Source organism: Somniosus microcephalus, chromosome 14, assembly GCF_052327205.1.
Source record: "Somniosus microcephalus isolate GS21.2 chromosome 14, FLI_Smic_1.0, whole genome shotgun sequence".
NCBI classification, from domain to species: Eukaryota; Metazoa; Chordata; class Chondrichthyes; order Squaliformes; family Somniosidae; genus Somniosus; species Somniosus microcephalus.
In genome coordinates, this window is record NC_141000.1 from 1,765,339 (window position 1) to 1,783,284 (window position 17,946).

Sequence of the window (17,946 nt, forward strand, 5' to 3'; positions counted from 1 at the left end):
CTATTGTGTGTTCTCCTCCCACCTGTGGTGGCGCTGTCACAGGAGATAAATGGTTGGGTGTTCTCTGTTAAGTTTAGCTCTCTTTGTTCAGAACTTTCCAGAACTTCCTTTCCTTCCAATAAAGCACTTCATGTTTGAATCTCTGAGTTCTGAGTCCTAAATTGTGTCTAGGTAGAAAGGTACCGACACAACAAGTGACAACGAGGAGCGGATGAATTTGCGTACGTTACGGGTGCAGTGAGTAAACAGAAAATTTAATTTGAAACGTGAGATGGCTACTATATTAGGAAACATCGGTGATTTTGATGAAAATGTGGAGCAATGGAGCGCTTATACGGAACATTTTGACTATTTTGTATTGGCGAATGCGGTGGCAAATGAAAAGCTCGTGCCTACCTTTTTGAGTGTAATCGGGCCGAAGACATTCAATTTACTTCGCAGCCTCGTGCAACCAGATAAGCCAGGAACTAAAACATATAAGCAACTAGGGGAAATTATTGGATCACATTTTTCACCAAAACCTCTGGTTATTGCTGAGAGATTTAGATTTCACAAACGGAATCAAGAGGAGGGGGAATCAGTGACGATGTTTATTGCTGCTTTAAAAAGGTTGTTGGAACACTGCCAGTTCAAGGAGGTGCTGAATGATACCATTAGAGACAGACTTGTGTGTGGTCTGCAAAATGCAGCCACACAGAAGCGCCTTCTTACTGAGGACAACCTTACTCTTGAAAAGGCCATTGAAGTTAGTGTCTCCATGGAGATGGCGGAAAAGGAGGCTCACCAGTTGAGTTCAACAGGGAGAGTTCACAAGGTGTCGTCTGAGCCTAAAGGTGCGCGGAACGGCACATGTTACCATTGTGGGAAAACGGGCCATCACGCTAATGACTGCTGGTGTACGGAGCTGGAATGCCGAAATTGTGGCAAAAAGGGTCACATTGAACGCGCCTGTAGAGGTAAAAAAAAGAACAGACAGAGCTGGGAAGCATGGAAGCAAAATGTCTGTATTTGGACAAGAGAGGAAAAAGAGTGTTCATTCAGTGCAGTATGATGGAACAAGCAAAACAGAAGGGAGCGACACCTCTGAGGAGGAAGAGGTGCACATACTGACGGTTGCAGGTGATTCAAATGGCTACTGGGTGTCACCACTGGTGGAGGGACAATCAGTGCGGATGGAGGTGGACACAGGCGCGGCTGTGTCCCTTGTTTCAGACACTGTCTACAACAAAATGCTAAAGCATCTTACCCTTCAGCCAACAAACATTGTGCTAAAGACGTATACCGGCGAACCTGTGGCCATGAGAGGCGTCATTGAGGTGACAGTTAAATTGAATGGACAGACTGCAAAACTGCCACTATATGTGGTAAAGGAAAATTACCCATCGCTACTGGGACGTGCGTGGCTAGAGAAAATCACGCTGGACTGGCCTGCAGTCCGCATGATGTCAAAAGGGGAGTCAGGTCTGACTGCAGTGTTAAACAAACATGCAGAACTCTTCAATGGGGAACTTGGGAGCATGAAAAAGATCAGCGTGAGACTGGACATTAAACCTGACAGCAAGCCGAAGTTTCACAAAGCCCGACCTGTACCCTATGCAATTAGGCCAAAAGTTGAGGCTAACTTGGAGGCCTTAGTCGAGAATGGAGTCCTGGAGCCTGTGAGCGTGAGCAAATGGGCCACACCCATTGTTCCTGTCCTGAAAAAGGATGGATCTGTTTGAATCTGCGGAGATTTTAAAGTGACTATTAACCCGGTGCTGTCTGCGGAACAGTACCCTCTTCCCCTCATTGATGATCTTTTTACGGGCCTGGCCGGAGGGCAAAAGTTCAGCAAAATAGACTTATGCCAGGCTTATCTACAAATGCATGTCGATGACAAATCAAAGGAGCTGCTGACAATTGTGACACACAAGGGGCTATACAGGTACTGCCGCCTTCCGTTTGGAATTACGTCGGCCCCTGCTCTATTCCAAAGGGCAATGGATCAGATTTTGAGTGGACTGCCAGGAGTCCAGTGCTACCTGGACGACATCCTTGTCACTGGGACAAATGAGGAGGATCATCTTCTGAACTTGGATGCGACACTACAACGGCTGAAAGAGTACGGACTCAGAGTTCGTAAAGACAAATGTGAATTCTTTCAGTCTTCAGTTGAGTACCTGGGGCATGTGATTGACGCTACTGGCCTGCATAAGGCGCCATCAAAGGTCAAGGCGATCGTGGAGGCCCCAGCAACCCAGAATGTGAGCCAGTTACGTTCATTTCTGGGGCTACTTAACTACTATGGGAAGTTTATTCCAGACTTAGCAACATTGCTGAAGCCGTTACATCAGTTGCTATGTCAAGGCAAAACATGGAAATGGACTGAACTGTGCAACGAAGCTTTCGCCCAAGCAAAGAAAGCATTGCTGAAATCGGAGGTCCTGACACACTTCGACCCAAAGCTACCCGTGCAGCTAGCATGTGATGCATCACCATATGGTGTGGGAGCAGTCACATCCCACATCATGCCTTCGGGTGAAGAGAAACCTATCGCCTTCGCATCACGCACCTTGAACAAGGCCGAGAGTAACTATGCGCAGATCGAGCACGAGGCTTTGGGAATCGTTTTTGGAATTCGAAAATTTCATCAGTACCTGCTTGGGAGAAGGTTCACACTCCTGACGGACTACCGTCCATTGACTTCAATCTTCGGGCCCCACACCGGAATTCCGTCTCTCGCTGCAAGCAGGATGCAAAGGTGGGCTTTACTGTTGTCAGGACACACATACGACATCAAATATCGCAAATCAGACTTGCACGGCAACGCAGACGGTCTCTCGAGGCTACCCTTGCCTGTTACTCCCCCAGAGCCTCGTCAGATAGACATCTTCTACTTTAGACAAGTGGAGGGAGCACCTGTCACTGCAGTTCAGGTGCGAAGGTACACCCGCAACGATCCAGTCCTGTCTGAGGTAATGGACGATGTCATTCGAGGGAGAGCTATAGGAGATTCTCCTAGTTTGAAACCTGACGTTTCAAAAAGAAATGAGCTCTCCGTCCAGGCAGGTTGTCTTCTTTGGGGATGCCGTGTCATCATTCCGCCACCTCTGAGGGAACCTATACTGCAACAACTTCATACAGGCCACAGTGGGATGGTTCGGATGAAGGAAATGGCAAGAAGCTACTTCTGGTGGCCAGGTCTCGATGAGAATATTGAGGAGAAAGCCAAAACATGTTCCCCATGTCAAAGGGTCCGGAATGTTCCACAGCTGGCAACCCTACACCCCTGGGATTGGCCTGCAGAAGTGTGGCAGCGAGTACATGTGGACTTCGCCGGTCCTTTCGAAGAGAAGATGTTTGTGGTGGTTGTGGACGCTCGTAGCAAGTGGACGGAGGTCGCTGTGATGAGGTCTACCATGGCAGAGAAAACAATTGAGAAACTTGGTGAGATGTTCAGCCGTTATGGCTCACCGGAACAACTCGTAAGTGACAACGGTCCACAATTTGTATCACAGGAGTTTGCAACCTTCCTGCATGTGAATGGTGTCCAACACATCAGGTCTGCGCCCTATCATCCCTCTACTAACGGCCAGGCAGAAAGGTTTGTGCAAACTTTGAAGCACACCTTGAAGGCATCGCAAGGTGAGGGCTCAATCCACCAACGTCTGAACAGCTTCCTGTTGTCCTACAGGAATGAGCCGCATGCCACAACCAAAACTTCCCCCGCTTCGCTCATGATGAAGAGGCAGTTGCGGACAAGTTTTGACTTACTCAAACCTCCAAGGGCAGAACAGGTTGTCCATTGTCAACAACAAGCTCAAGTTGAAAAGAGAGAGAAAAGAGCCAAGGAGAGATGGTTTCATCCGGGAGAGCACGACCTAGCTCGAAACTACAACACTGGACCGAAATGGGTTCCTGCTACGGTGATCGCGCAGACGGGCCCTGTGTCTTACACGGTTGAGACTGCTGAGGACGTCGTCTGGAGAAGACACACAGATCAACTGTTGCTAGGAGCAGAGACAGCCACAGAGGCTCGAATGGCTGGTTGGCCTGAACTGTTTCCGGATGATACCGCAAACCAGCATCCCTTGCCACAGTGCTCTTCTCCAACACAGGAAGTCAAAGAGACTGTTCCACCTGTGCAAACTCCTGACTTTCGACTGACACAGGCACCTTCTCTATCTAGGCCTGTGTCAATGCCTACTGCTGTGGAAGCCAGCGATGACCGCCGGTATCCTGTCAGAGAGCGGCGGCCTCCAAGACACTTGGATCTGTAGGCTTAGTGACTTACCCACAAGACTGGGGCAGAATAAACCCCAGGGTAAAGTCAGGGTTTGAGGCAGTCTACCTCTACCCTAGGTTCGTTGAGTGCATTGAAAGTAACTTACCTGTTGAGGAATAATGTGGACCTTTCATTTAAGAGGGGAGGAAATGTTATGTATTGTGTGTTCTCCTCCCACCTGTGGTGTGCGCTGTCACAGGAGATAAATGGTTGGGTGTTCTCTGTTAAGTTTAGCTCTCTTTGTTCGGAACTTTCCAGAACTTCCTTTCCTTCCAATAAAGCACTTCATGTTTGAATCTCTGAGTTCTGAGTCCTAAATTGTGTCTAGGTAGAAAGGTACCGACACAACAAATACATGTACGATTCATGTGATCTGATTCAGTGGCCAAAAACAAAGCACACTCTTCATTCAAGCTGGAAAGTATCTAGTTTTAAATGCTACCTGGGTGACAAAATGACAGTACTGAAGTATGTTGGGGGACTGAGCTGCACAGACCAGGCAGTTGACAAACTCAATAGCTCCTGTGTGCTGAGGTTAGCTCATCTCCGCCAGGGTAGGCATGGACATAGCAACGTAGGAGAAGGAGTATGCCATTCAAGTAGGTCATGACTGATCTGGAACCTAACTCCATGTTCTTGCCTTGGCTCCATGTCCCTTAATGCCCTTGATAATCGGGGGGCAGTACTGTGTGGCGGGGGCAGGTTGGTAGAGGACCTTTGTCTTATGGATGTTTAGTATAAGGCCCATGCTCTCGTACGCTTCGGTGAAGGTGTTGACGATGGTTTGGAGTTCGACCTCCGAGTGAGCGCAGATGCAAGCGTCGTCTGCATACTGTAATTCAACGACAGAGGATGGGATGACCTTGGATCTGGACTGGAGGTGACGGAGGTTGAACAGTTTCCCGTTTGTTTTGTAAATTAGCTCCACTCCAGTGGGGAGCTTACTGAGGGTGAGATGGAGCATTGCAGCCAGGAAGATCGAAAAGAGTGTTGGTGCGATGACACAGCCTTGCTTGACCCCGGGTCCGTATGTGAATTGGGTCTGTGGTGGATCCGTTGGTCAGGATCACGGCTTGCATGTCGTCGTGAAGCAGGCGGAGGATGGTGACAAACTTTTGAGGGCAGCTGTCGCCTCTAGTCCAGATCCAAGGTTGTCCCATCCTCTGTCATCAAATTACAGTATGCAGACTACGCTTGCGTCTGCGCTCACTCTGAGGCTGAACTCCAAACCATCATCAACACCTTCACCGAAGCGTACGAGAGCATGGGCCTTACACTAAACATCCGTAAGACAAAGGTCCTCTACCAACCTGCCGCCGCCACACAGTACTGCCCCCCGATTATCAAAATCCATGACGAGGCCTTGGACAATGTGAACCACTTTCCATACCTCGGGAGCCTACTGTCAACAAGGGCAGACGTCGATGACGAAGTCCAACACCACCTTCAGTGTGCCAGTGCAGCCTTCGGTCACCTGAGGAAGAGAGTGTTTGAAGACCAGGACCTCAAACCCATCACCAAACTCATGATCTACAGAGCAGTACTGATACCCACCCTCCTGTATGCTTCGAGACATGGACCATGTACAGCAGGCACCTCAAAGCATTGGAGAGGTACCACCAACGCTGCCTTCGCAAGATCCTGCAAATCCATTGGCAGGATAGGCGCACTAACGTCAGTGTTCTCGCTCAGGCCAACATCCCCAGCATTGAAGCTTTGACCACACTTGCTCAGCTCCGATGGACGGGCCACATCGTCCGCATGCCCGATACGAGACTCCCAAAACAAGCACTCTACTCGGAGCTCCGACACAGCAAGAGAGCCCCAGGTGGGCAGAGGAAACGCTTCAAGGACACCCTCAAAGCCTCCTTGAAAAAGTGCAACATCCCCACCGACACCTGGGAATCCCTGGCCCAAGACCGCACAAAGTGGAGGAGAAGCATCCGGGAAGGCGGCGAACACCTCGAGTCTCTTCGCCGGGAGCAAGCGGAAGCCAAGCGCAAACAGCAGAAGTAGCGCACGTCAACCCAAGCACCCCACCCACCAGCCCCTTCAACCACCGTCTGCCCCACCTGTGACAGAGACTGTAGGTCCCTCATTGGACTCATCAGTCACCAGAGAACTCATTTTTAGTGTGGAAGCAAGTCATCCTCGGTTCCGAGGGACTGCCTAAGAAGAAGGAAGAATACCGTTGGCTAACCTAAATCTTTTGATCTCAGATTTAAAATTATTAATTGAGCATCCACTACTTTTTGTGGGATAGAGTTCCACACTTCTACTAGTTTTTGCTTGAAGCAGTGTTTTATAACTTGTTGCAAGCTCCCAGCTCATTCAGCCCTAGTGGCCTAAATGGACAAGATGTGGAGATGCCGGTGTTGGACTGGGGTGGACAAATGTAAGAAGTCACACAACACCAGGTTATAGTCCAACAGCTTTATTTGAAATCACAAGCTTTCGGCGCGCTGCTCCTTCGTCAAGCTCCGAAAGCTTGTGATTTCAAATAAAGCTGTTGGACTATAACCTAAATGGATAAGGCACTGGCCTCCTAAGCCAGTTTTTGGGACTGGGGGTTCAAATCCCATCTGGGGTGTCAAAAATTTTGTCCCCGAAACAAATTCCAAAGCACCTTCTGTAAACATTGCCACATTCCGTGACAGGCAGGTAGCAGAGAAGGTGGGGGAGGTGGATACTGAGCCACTGCAGGATTCTCTCACTCAATCTCAGGTACCCACTCCAGATGGCTGTTAGCAGGAGCCAGGCAGTCCGTGTATGGTGCCCTGAGGAATGGTGTTTGGACCTTCAGAAGCAAAAAGAATAAGATACATTATGAAGTAGTGAAGAAAAAATACAGAACAATAGCAAAATGCTGCGGATGCTGGAAATCTGAAATAACAACAGAAAATGCTGGAAATACTCAGCAAGTCAGGCAGAATCCATGGAGAGAGAAACAGAGTTAACGTTTCAGGTCTGTGACCCTTCAGAACCACTGGTAAAGTTTGCCATTTTTATTATGCCTCACACACCTCCACAGATTTATGCAATTGAAGCAACATTTTAAGTTTGCTAACGTCACTCTTTAGTTTAGAAAGCACCGTTAGAAGATAAACAGCAATTGCCTTTTCTTATTACTTATGGCTGAGCTGATTGATCTTCTGCAGGCCCTCCCTGTTATTGATGGTCTTGTGTACGGTGATGAGGAATGGAAAGGCCGAGGGAAGCTCCACACGGCTGCTGAGATTCTGGTGGCCCCAGTGCAGACACCGCAGTTTATCTGCCAGGTCCTGCCGCCCAGCCCTCTCCAAAGCATCCTGCAGCACCTTTGTCTTGTTCGTTTTGCTCCATGATTTTTCATACCTAAACAAGTTTCAAGATTAACATTTTTCAAACAGATCAGAGACTTTTTCTTATTCAGGTTATTCTTCATCATTTTATAATTTTATCAACTAACAAAAGCAATTGTGATTTTTTTTTGCAGTTATTTTAGTTTCAATATATAGTGTCTGCAGCAGTCCTCTGCCTTCTCGTTTTCCCATTTCGTCTGTGAGCAGAACAATGAAGCCATGGCTCAGTGGTCACATTCTCACCTCCGAGTCGGCAAATTGTGGGTTCCATCCCCACAGACTCGAGCACAGAAGCTGGACTAACATTTCAGTTCTTCAGTGCCTTTTGGATGAGCCGCTAAACCGAGACCCAGTCTGTCATCTCAGGTGACGAGCAGGGGAGTTCTAATTATCACTCAACCAACACCACCAAAAAAACAGAGCATCTGGTCATTTCTCTCAGTGCGGTTTGTGGACTACACTTCAAAGGAACTTCATTTGAAGAGCTTTGAGAGGCCGTGAGGTCAGGAAAGGAGCTTTGTTTGAAAAGAAAAAGTTCTGTCTTTTTGAGGCACGGCGCAGTCAACTTCAAAAATGCTTCATTGGCTGCAAAGCATTTTGGGAAATCCTGAGGCTGTAAAAGGTGCCGTAAACGGGCAAGTTTTTTTACTGCTCTCATCTTTAACAACACTATTGGAAAATGGGAAGACACTTAAATTGGCGCTCTCGTGTGTCTGGGAGCAGTACAAACACTAGCTCCATACCTTCTGTTCCCATTGAATTAAACCCAGCAATACTTGATCAGCACAGTATGACTAAATCATCCCTCAAGCTGATTAAGAGGCACCTATGTTTAAAAGCCTCATTTTCACATTCTTTAGTGCTCCCAGTACAGAGCTTCAAGCTACGGGAGTCCACGTCGTGAAATCAGATTGCCCAATTTGTATTCCCTTGAGTATAGAAGATTCAGGGACGATCTAATTGAGGTGCTTAAGGTGGGTAAAGGATTTGCTGCCAGTGTTTCAAATCACGGCGATCAGAAAATCTCAGCTCAGGTGTAGGAGACAAGCTTCCATCATCATAATAAAGGTGTGTTTAGGAGAAATGTAAGAAATCACACAACACCAGGTTATAGTCCAACAGCTTTATTTGAAATCACAAGCTTTCGGAGCGCTGCTCCTTCATCAGGTGAAGTGGAGAGATGCATAAAGACACAGCTTATATAGTCAGAGAATAATGTCAGATGTTTACAGGTAATCTTTCTAACTGCCATTTATCACACCTCGACAGAGAGATAATCACAGCAATCAAAGGTGTAAATGGTGTCCAAACAGGTCAGTCAGGAAAACATTACATCAAGCCCACGGACAACCTCACGATGCTCCACTTCTCCAGCTTCCACCCTAACGACGTTAAAGAAGCCATCCCCTATGGACAAGCCCTGCGAATACACAGGATCTGCTCAGACGAGGAGGAACGCAATGGACATCTACAGACACTGAAAGACGCCCTCGTAAGAACGGGATATGACGCTCGACTCGTCGGTCGACAGTTCCAACGGGCCACAGTGAAAAATCACATAGACCTCCTCAGAAGACAAATACGGGACACAACCAACAGAGTACCCTTCGTCGTCCAGTACTTCCCTGGAGCGGAGAAACTATGCCATGTTCTTTGCAGCCTTCAACATGTCATCAATGACGACGAACACCTCGTTAAGGCCATCCCCACGCCTCCACTACTCGCCTTCAAACAGCCGCCTAACCTCAAACAGACCATCGTTCGCAGCAAATTACCCAGCTTTCAGGAGAACCGCGACCATGACACCACACAACCCTGCCACAGTAACCTCTGCAAGACATGCCAGATCATCAACACAGATACCATCATCACACGTGAGGACACCACCCACCAGGTACATGGTACATACTCATGTGACTCGGCCAACGTTGTCTACCTCATACGTTGCAGGAAAGGATGCCCCGGAGCATGGTACATCGGCGAGACCATGCAGACACTGCGACAACGGATGAACGGACACCGCGCAACAATCACCAGGCAGGAGTGTTCCCTCCCAGTCGGGGAACACTTCAGCAGTCAAGGACATTCAGCCTCCGATCTTCGGGTAAGCATTCTCCAAGGCGGCCTTCGAGACACACGACAACGCAAAATCATCGAGCAGAAACTGATAGCCAAGTTCCGCACCCATGAGGACATCCTGAACCGGGATCTTGGGTTCATGTCATGCTACATGTAACCCCACCTGACGTAGGGTCATCCAGACTCGAGTCGTCATTGGCTTGTTCTCTCCACACAGATGCGGCCGGACCTGCTGTGATTTCCAGCAAATAAAATGTTTTTTGTCTTTTTTTGTTTTTCATACAGACCCCAGCATCTGCAACATTTGACCCCTTGTGACCCCACCTCATTGCTCTTTGATGTAATGTTTTCCTGACTGACCTGTTTGGACACCATTTACACCTTTGATTGCTGTGATTATCTCTCTGCCGAGGTGTGATAAATGGCAGTTAGAAAGATTACCTGTAAACATCTGACATTATTCTCTGACTATATAAGCTGTGTTTTATGCATCTCTCCACTTCACCTGAAGAAGGAGCAGCGCTCCGAAAGCTTGTGATTTCAAATAAAGCTGTTGGACTATAACCTGGTGTTGTGTGACTTCTTACATTTGTCCACCCCAGTCCAACACCGGCATCTCCACACCATGTTTAGGAGAAAACAGCTCAAAATGAGTGAATTTAATGTGAACAATGAGGTCTGGTGTGTTGTAAAATTATCTTGTTTAGAGAATAACTAGCTACCATCGGCAGGAACATGCTCAGTGACTGACCATTCATACAGCAGTCTGTGCCATTTGGATTCTACCATTTAGTGCTGGCTAACCTCTGACCTCTGACCCATATGATCCACATTGCCCTGGTAACCAGTTTGGCATGCCTTGTAATTGTTTTGAATTTCACTAAATCCTTTGCTAAAGTTTTTTTTTAAATGACAATGTTACCAAGCTATTAGTTTTGCCCCCACCGTTTCGATCTCTCCATGTGACTGGGAGAGTGGGTCAGGGACTTGCTCCCAGGCCCCTGTGATCTGAATCCAAGCTGGGTTTAAAGTTGAAATGAAGTTCTGATTGACCCAGCTCCAGCTTATTGTGAATATTAGAATAGTGAACACATCCACAGCACTAGATATTGCGGGGAGAGTGGAGGAATTGGCAGGTTGGCTTAACGTTCAGGCAACGCTGTATCACGTTGATGCAGCAGCCTTGGCTCAGAGGATGAGTCAGAAGGTTGTGGGATCAAGCCTCAATTCAGGCTGACGCTCCAGTGGTGTACTGAGGGAGCGCCGCACTGTCGGAGGGGCAGTACTGAGGGAGCGCCGCACTGTCAGAGGGGCAGTACTGAGGGAGCGCCGCACTGTCGGAGGGTCAGTACTGAGGGAGCGCCGCACTGTCGGAGGGGCTGTGCTGAGGGAGCGCCGCACTGTCGGAGGGGCAGTACTGAGGGAGCGCCGCACTGTCGGAGGGGCAGTACTGAGGGAGCGCTGCACAGTCAGGGGGCAGTACTGAGGGAGTGCTGCACTGTCGGAGGGGCAGTACTGAGGGAGTGCTGCACTGTCGGAGAGGCAGTACTGAGGGAGCGCCGCACTGTCGGAGGGGCTGTGCTGAGGGAGCGCTGCACTGTCGGAGGGGCAGTACTGAGGGAGCGCCGCACTGTCGGAGGGGGAGCGCCGCACTGTCGGAGAGGCAGTGCTGAGGGAGCGCCGCACTGTCGCAGGGGCAGTGCTGAGGGAGTGCCGCACTGTCGTAGGGGCAGTGCTGAGGGAGTGCCGCACTGTCGGAGGGGCAGTCATGAGGGAGTGCTGCACTGTCGGAGAGGCAGTACTGAGGGAGCGCTGCTCTGCCGGAGGGGCTGTGCTGAGGGAGCGCTGCACTGTCGGAGGGGGCAGTGCTGAGGGAGCGCCGCACTGTCGGAGGGGCAGTGCTGATGGAGCGCCGCACTGTCGGAGGGGCAGTGCTGATGGAGCGCCGCACCGTCGGAGGGGCAGTGCTGAGGGAGCGCCGCACTGTCAGAGGGTAAGTACTGAGTGAGTGCCACACTGTCGGAAGGTCAGTACTGAGGGAGCGCCGCACTGTCGGAGAGGCAGTGCTGAGGGAGCGCCGCACTGTCGGAGGGGCAGTACTGAGGGAGCGCCACACTGTCGGAGGGGCAGTGCTGAGGGAGCGCCGCACTGTCGGAGGGGCAGTACTGAGGGAGCGCCGCACTTTCGGAGGGGCAGTACTGAGGGAGTGCTGCACTGTCGGAGAGGCAGTGCTGAGGGACCGCCGCACTGTCGGAGGGGCAGTACTGAGGGAGCGCCGCACTGTCTGAGGGGCAGTGCTGAGGGAGCGCCGCATTGTCGGAGGGGCAGTGCTGAGGGAGCGCTGCACTGTTGGAGGGGCAGTGCTGAGTGAGTGCCGCACTGTCGGAGGGGCAGTACTGAGGGAGCGCTGCACTGTCGGAGGGTAAGTACTGAGTGAGTGCCGCACTGTCGGAAGGTCAGTACTGAGGGAGTGCTGCACTGTCGGAGGGGCAGTACTGACGGAGCGCCGCACTTTCAGAGGGGCAATGCTGAGGGAGCGCTGCACTTTCGGAGGGGCAATGCTGAGGGAGCGCCGCACTGTCGGAGAGGCAGTGCTGAGGGAGCACCGCACTGTCGGAGGGGCAGTACTGAGGGAGCGCCGCATTGTCGGAGGGGCAGTGCTGAGGGAGTGCTGAACTGTCGGAGGTGCCATCTTTCAGATGAGACATTAAACCGAGGCCCCATCTGCCCTCTCAGGTGGACGTAAAAGATCCCACTGCACAATTCGAGGAAGAGAAGGGGAGTTCTCTCCGGTGTGTTGGCCAATATTTAGCCCTCAAATAATACTATTATAAAAACAGATTATCTGGTCATTTATCTCATTGCTGTTTGTGGGATCTTGCTGTGTGCAAATCTGCTGCTGCGTTTTCTACATCAGCAGTGACTACACTCAAAATACTTCAGTGAAGTGGTGTGGGATGTCTTGAGGTTGTGAAAGGTGCTATATAAATGCAAGTCTTTTCTTCCATGTCTGTCACTACGCATTCAGCAACCTCAGCCAGTCACCGTGCCCACTGGGAGCCTGGGCCCTTTGTCGGCAGTATTGGAGAGCGGTGTACAATGTCAGAATGGTGAGAGGGTCACTGCATTCACTAGCTCAGAAACATGAGGAGTTACCAAGTGAGATACATCACCTTAAGACTATCTGATTTGGTGATGGAACTTGCGACGTACCAGCTCTCCAGCATTCTCTTTGCTTGCACCTTTTTGTGCGAGCATTCTCTTTGCTTGCACCTTTTTGTGCGCAGAGGCTGTCTGAAAGCGGCTGATCTCTGCCCTGGTGAATCCCAGCTCGGAGGCCACGATGGTCCATTGAAAGCCCAGGTCTTTGGCGAGTTCTTGGACAGACTTCAGGTTGATCACTGCATCCTGGGCCAGGAAAACAGCTTTTAACACCACAAAATATGAAAGGTGCCAGATAGACAAGACATTGAAAGTCAAACCTCAAGTGGATAAGGCCGTAGAAAATATTAATGGAATGGCGAGTTTAATGCCAGAGGTATTGGTGACTCTAGATACAAGATTAAATGCAAGAGATTTAAGACAGAGAGCAGTGGAAACATTTTCACACAGCGGGCTGTGAGGCTGTGGATTATGGTGGATACACCACCACAGTGAGTGACTGAAGCAAAGACCACGTCAACATGTAAGAACAGGTTAGATAGGTGGCTGAAGGAGCGGGATTCTGGTCAGCCCACTCTCTCCCCCAAAAACTCACCGACACCCCACACCCTCCCCCCAAAACTCACCGACACCCCACTCCCTCCCCCCAAAACTCACCGACACCCCACACCCTCCCTCCAAAACTCACTGACACCCCACTCCCTCCAAAACTCACCGACACCCCACACCCTCCCCCCAAAAATCACCGACACCCCACTCTCTCCCCCAAAAACTCACCGACACCCCACACCCTCCCCCCAAAACTCACCGACACCCCACACCCTCCCCCCAAAACTCACCGACACCCCACACCCTCCCCCCAAAACTCACCGACACCCCACACCCTCCCCCCAAAACTCACCGACACCCCACTCCCTCCCCCCAAAACTCACCGACACCCCCACTCCCTCCCCCCAAAACTCACCGACACCCCACACCCTCCCTCCAAAACTCACCGACACCCCACACCCTCCTCCCAAAACTCACCGACACCCCACACCCTCCCCCCAAAACTCACCGACACCCCACTCCTCCCCCAAAACTCACCGACACCCCACACCCTCCCCCCAAAACTCACCGACACCCCACTCCCTCCCCCCAAAACTCACCGACACCCCACACCCTCCCCCCAAAACTCACCGACACCCCACTCCCTCCCCCCTAAACTCACGGACACCCCACACCCTCCTCCCAAAACTCACCGACACCCCACTCCCTCCCCCCAAAACTCACCGACACCCCACTCCCTCCTCCCAAAACTCACCGACACCCCACACCCTCCCCCAAAACTCACCGACACCCCACTCCCTCCTCCAAAAACTCACCGACACCCCACTCCCTCCCCCAAAACTCACCGACACCCCACACCCTCCCCCCAAAACTCACCGACACCCCACTCCCTCCCCCAAAACTCACCGACACCCCACACCCTCCTCCCAAAACTCACCGACACCCCACAGCCTCCCCCAAACTCACCGACACCCCACACCCTCCCCCAAAACTCACCGACACCCCACTCCCTCCCCCCAAAACTCACCGACACCCCACACCCTCCCCCCAAAACTCACCGACACCCCACTCCCTCCCCCCAAAACTCACCGACACCCCACACCCTCCCCCAAAACTCACCGACACCCCACACCCTCCCCCAAAACTCACCGACACCCCACACCCTCCCCCAAAACTCACCGACACCCCACTCCCTCCCTCCAAAACTCACCGACACCCCACACCCTCCCCCAAAACTCACCGACACCCACACCCTCCTCCAAAACTCACCGACACCCCACTCCCTCCTCCAAACTCACCGACACCCCACTCCCTCCTCCCAAAACTCACCGACACCCCACACCCTCCCCCCAAAACTCACCGACACCCCACTCCCTCCCTCCAAAACTCACCGACACCCACACCTCCCCCAAAACTCACCGACACCCCACACCCTCCTCCCAAAACTCACCGACACCCCACTCCCTCCTCCCAAACTCACCGACACCCACTCCCTCCTCCCAAAACTCACCGACACCCCACTCCCTCCCCCAAAACTCACCGACACCCCACACCCTCCCCCAAAACTCACCGACACCCCACACCCTCCCCCAAAACTCACCGACAACCCCACTCCCTCCTCCCAAAACTCACCGACACCCCCACACCCTCCCCCCAAACTCACCGACACCCCACACCCTCCCTCCAAAACTCACCGACACCCCTCCCCCTCCCGATCACTGCCCTTCCCCCTCCCCCACCCCATCACTGCCCCTCCCCCCGATCATTGCCCCTTCCCCTCCCCACTGCCCCCCCCCCTCCCCATCACTGCCCCACCCTCTCCCCATCACTGCCCCTCCCCCTCCCGATTACTGCCCCTCCCTCTCCCCATCACTGCCCTCCCCCTCTCCCCATGACTGCCCCTCCCCCTCTCTCTCCCGATCACTGCCCCTCCCTCTCCCGATCACTGCCCGCCCTCTCCCCATCACAGCCCCTCCCCCTCTCCCCATTACTGCCCCCTCCCCTCCTGATCACTGCCCCTCCCTCTCCCCCCTCCCCCTCCCGATCACTGCCCCTCCCCGATCACTGCCCCTCCCCCTCCCAATCAGTGCCCCCCTCCCCGATCACTGCCCCTCCCTCTCCCCATCACTGCCCCTCCCCCCGATCACTGCCCCTCCCTCTCCCCAGCACTGCCCCTCCCCCCCATCACTGCCCCTCCCCCCTCCCCTTCCCGATCACTGCCCTTTCCCCCGATCACTGCCCCTCCCTCTCCCCATCACAGCCCCTCCCCTCCTGATCACTGCCCCTCCCCCTCCCCATCACAGCCCCACCCCCTCCCCATCACTGCCCTCCCCCTCTCCCCATCACTGCCCCTCCCCCTCCCCATCACTGCCCCTCCCCCTCCCATCACTGCCCCTCCCCTCCCCCTCCCCTTCCCGATCACTGCCCTTCCCCATCACTGCCCCTCCCCCTCACGATCACTGCCCCTCCCCATCACAGCCCCTCCCCCTCCCCATCACTGCCCCTCCTCTCCCCATCACTGCCCCTCCCTCTCCCCATCACTGCCCCCCCTCTCCCCATCACTGCCCCTCCCCCTCCCGATCACTGCCCCTCCCCCCTCCTGATCACTGCCCCTCCCCTTCCCCATCACTGCCCCTCCCCTCCCCCCTCGCCCTCCGATCACTGCCCCTCCCTCTCCCGATCACTGCCCCTTCCTGGGCCTCCAGGCGTACGCCTGTGTAAAGACCCGCAGATCTCAGGGACGCAGGCGGTTCGGAAGCTTCCCTAGGATTATGTGGGCTGGATCCTCCTATCAGAAAGGAGGATTCCTCCTAAGCTTATGAGGATTCTGTTTACGAACGGAATCCCCACAAGCACGAACCCAATCCCCAAATAATTATATAAGTTACACAACTGGAATAAAAATAAATGTTCTCATTTTCAAATTTAATTAAAAGTCCTTAAATTAAACAATAAAAGTTTAATTATTTGAAAAATAATTTTAAACATTTAAATCTGGGCCAAAATTTACATGAACTAATTTTAAATGTTTGTGCATGATTCTTTATTCAATTTTAATTTACATTTATATTAACCCTTACGCTGGTGAAAGCAGGCCTACATCTGCTTTTACCAGGCATAAGGGTTTTGTGGCATTTGCAGGGCAGTAGTTGGGCAAATAACCCAGCTCGGCGCCGGTGACAGTGATTTTTGGGTCGGTGCGGATGATCTGTCGAGGCAAACCTTAACAGATCGCAAGTTCTGAGTTTTCGCGCATGCAGAAACCCGACACCTGCGGGGCCTTTTACAAGTCTTACGACAGCGTACACTGTGTGTACACCATCATCGGGACCGCAAAATCCAGGCCAGTATTTCTGTGCACAGTACATTGCACAGTTCTGGTCTCCATATTGCAAAAAGGATATATAAGCACTGAAGAAGGTGCAAGAAAGATTTACTAGGATGATACCAGAACTGAGAGGATACAACTGTCAGGAATGATTGAACAGGCTGGGGCTCTTTTCTCTGGAAAAGAGAAGATCGAGAGGTGATCTGATAGAGGTCTTTAAAATTGTGAAGGGCTAGACATAGAGAAGATGTTTCCACTTGTGCGGGAGTCCAAAACTAGGGGCCATAAATATAAGATAATCACTAATAAATCCAATAGGGAATTCAGGAGAAACTTCTTCATTCAGGTAGTGGTGAGAATGTGGAACTCGCTACCACAGGGAGTGGTGGAGGCAAATAGCATGGATTTAAGGGGAAGCTCGACAAACACATGAGGGAGAAAGGAACAGAAGGATATGCTGATGGGTTTCGATGAAGTACGGTGGGAGGAGGCTCGTGTGGAGGATAAACACCGGCATAGACCAGTTGGGCCGAATGGCCTCTCTCTGTGCTGTAAGTTCTGTGTAATTCTATGTCATTGAACTCTGTGTTCAACCATTGCAGTCATGTATACTTGCCTCCTGAGTTCTGTTAGCCATGGTTATCAGCAAGTGTATAGTCTACACCCCTGGGATCCTCCTTATTCTTGAGCCTGATGAGAACAGAATATTGAGAAAAAAGTAAGATTTACAAAGTACAACGTAATATTTAGACAAACCAACCAGCCACATATTTCAACATTCTATTACCATGAGATAGAACACTAAAACTGACCAACATACCCGGTTTTGTCTGAACTGTTTTCTCGAGGGCTAATTCAGAATCACTTTTGTTTTTCAAATGGGAGAAACAGCGGAGACAGTTCAGGCACGATACAGAAACGAGCTGTTGCTAGGCTGTAACTAAAACATAACCGTTCTGACCACTTTATTGACCATGTCGTTAAAAATTAACGGAATATAGTTATGCTTCACAAGGCAGTTATCCTTTAACAGAGCGAAATGCAGTTGTAGAAATAAATGATATAATATGCCGGGTGCAGCTGTTAAACCAGTGAGTACCTCAGCCAACCAGAACAGGAAGGTACAACTCTCTGGCCCAGAGTTTGATGCCATGCCTGTTTTTCAAGCACTAAACAGCAGCTAAGCACCCATCATGGTAGACTGGGTGCGTGCGCTCATTACA

The 17,946-nt window shown here is 51.4% G+C and overlaps 1 protein-coding gene across 1 annotated transcript; it reads right to left on the bottom strand.

The window, feature by feature from the left end:
• Positions 1–7,254: 7,254 nt before the first annotated feature.
• Positions 7,255–17,707, bottom strand: LOC147107245 (uncharacterized). The gene is made up of 5 exons (XM_086007403.1): positions 17,544–17,707; positions 17,340–17,413; positions 12,958–13,092; positions 12,898–12,926; positions 7,255–7,618 (listed from the first exon to the last, which is right to left on the bottom strand). The coding sequence occupies exons 2-5, from the start codon at positions 17,358–17,360 to the stop codon at positions 7,390–7,392; spliced, it is 414 nt and encodes a 137-aa protein (XP_085863529.1). The 5' UTR covers positions 17,361–17,413; positions 17,544–17,707; the 3' UTR covers positions 7,255–7,389.
• Positions 17,708–17,946: the final 239 nt, after the last annotated feature.

What these genes read in the sequence shown, in the direction of transcription:
- LOC147107245 (XM_086007403.1), bottom strand. Translation starts at nt 17,360, where the DNA reads ATGGCTAACAGAACTCAGGAG. An exon ending in CAGCCTCTGCGCACAAAAAG is followed by an intron (nt 12,927 to 12,957) that starts GTGCAAGCAAAG and finishes TCGCACAAAAAG; the next exon opens with GTGCAAGCAAAGAGAATGCT. An exon ending in AAGAGAATGCTGGAGAGCTG is followed by an intron (nt 7,619 to 12,897) that starts GTACGTCGCAAG and finishes AAACTTGTTTAG; the next exon opens with GTATGAAAAATCATGGAGCA.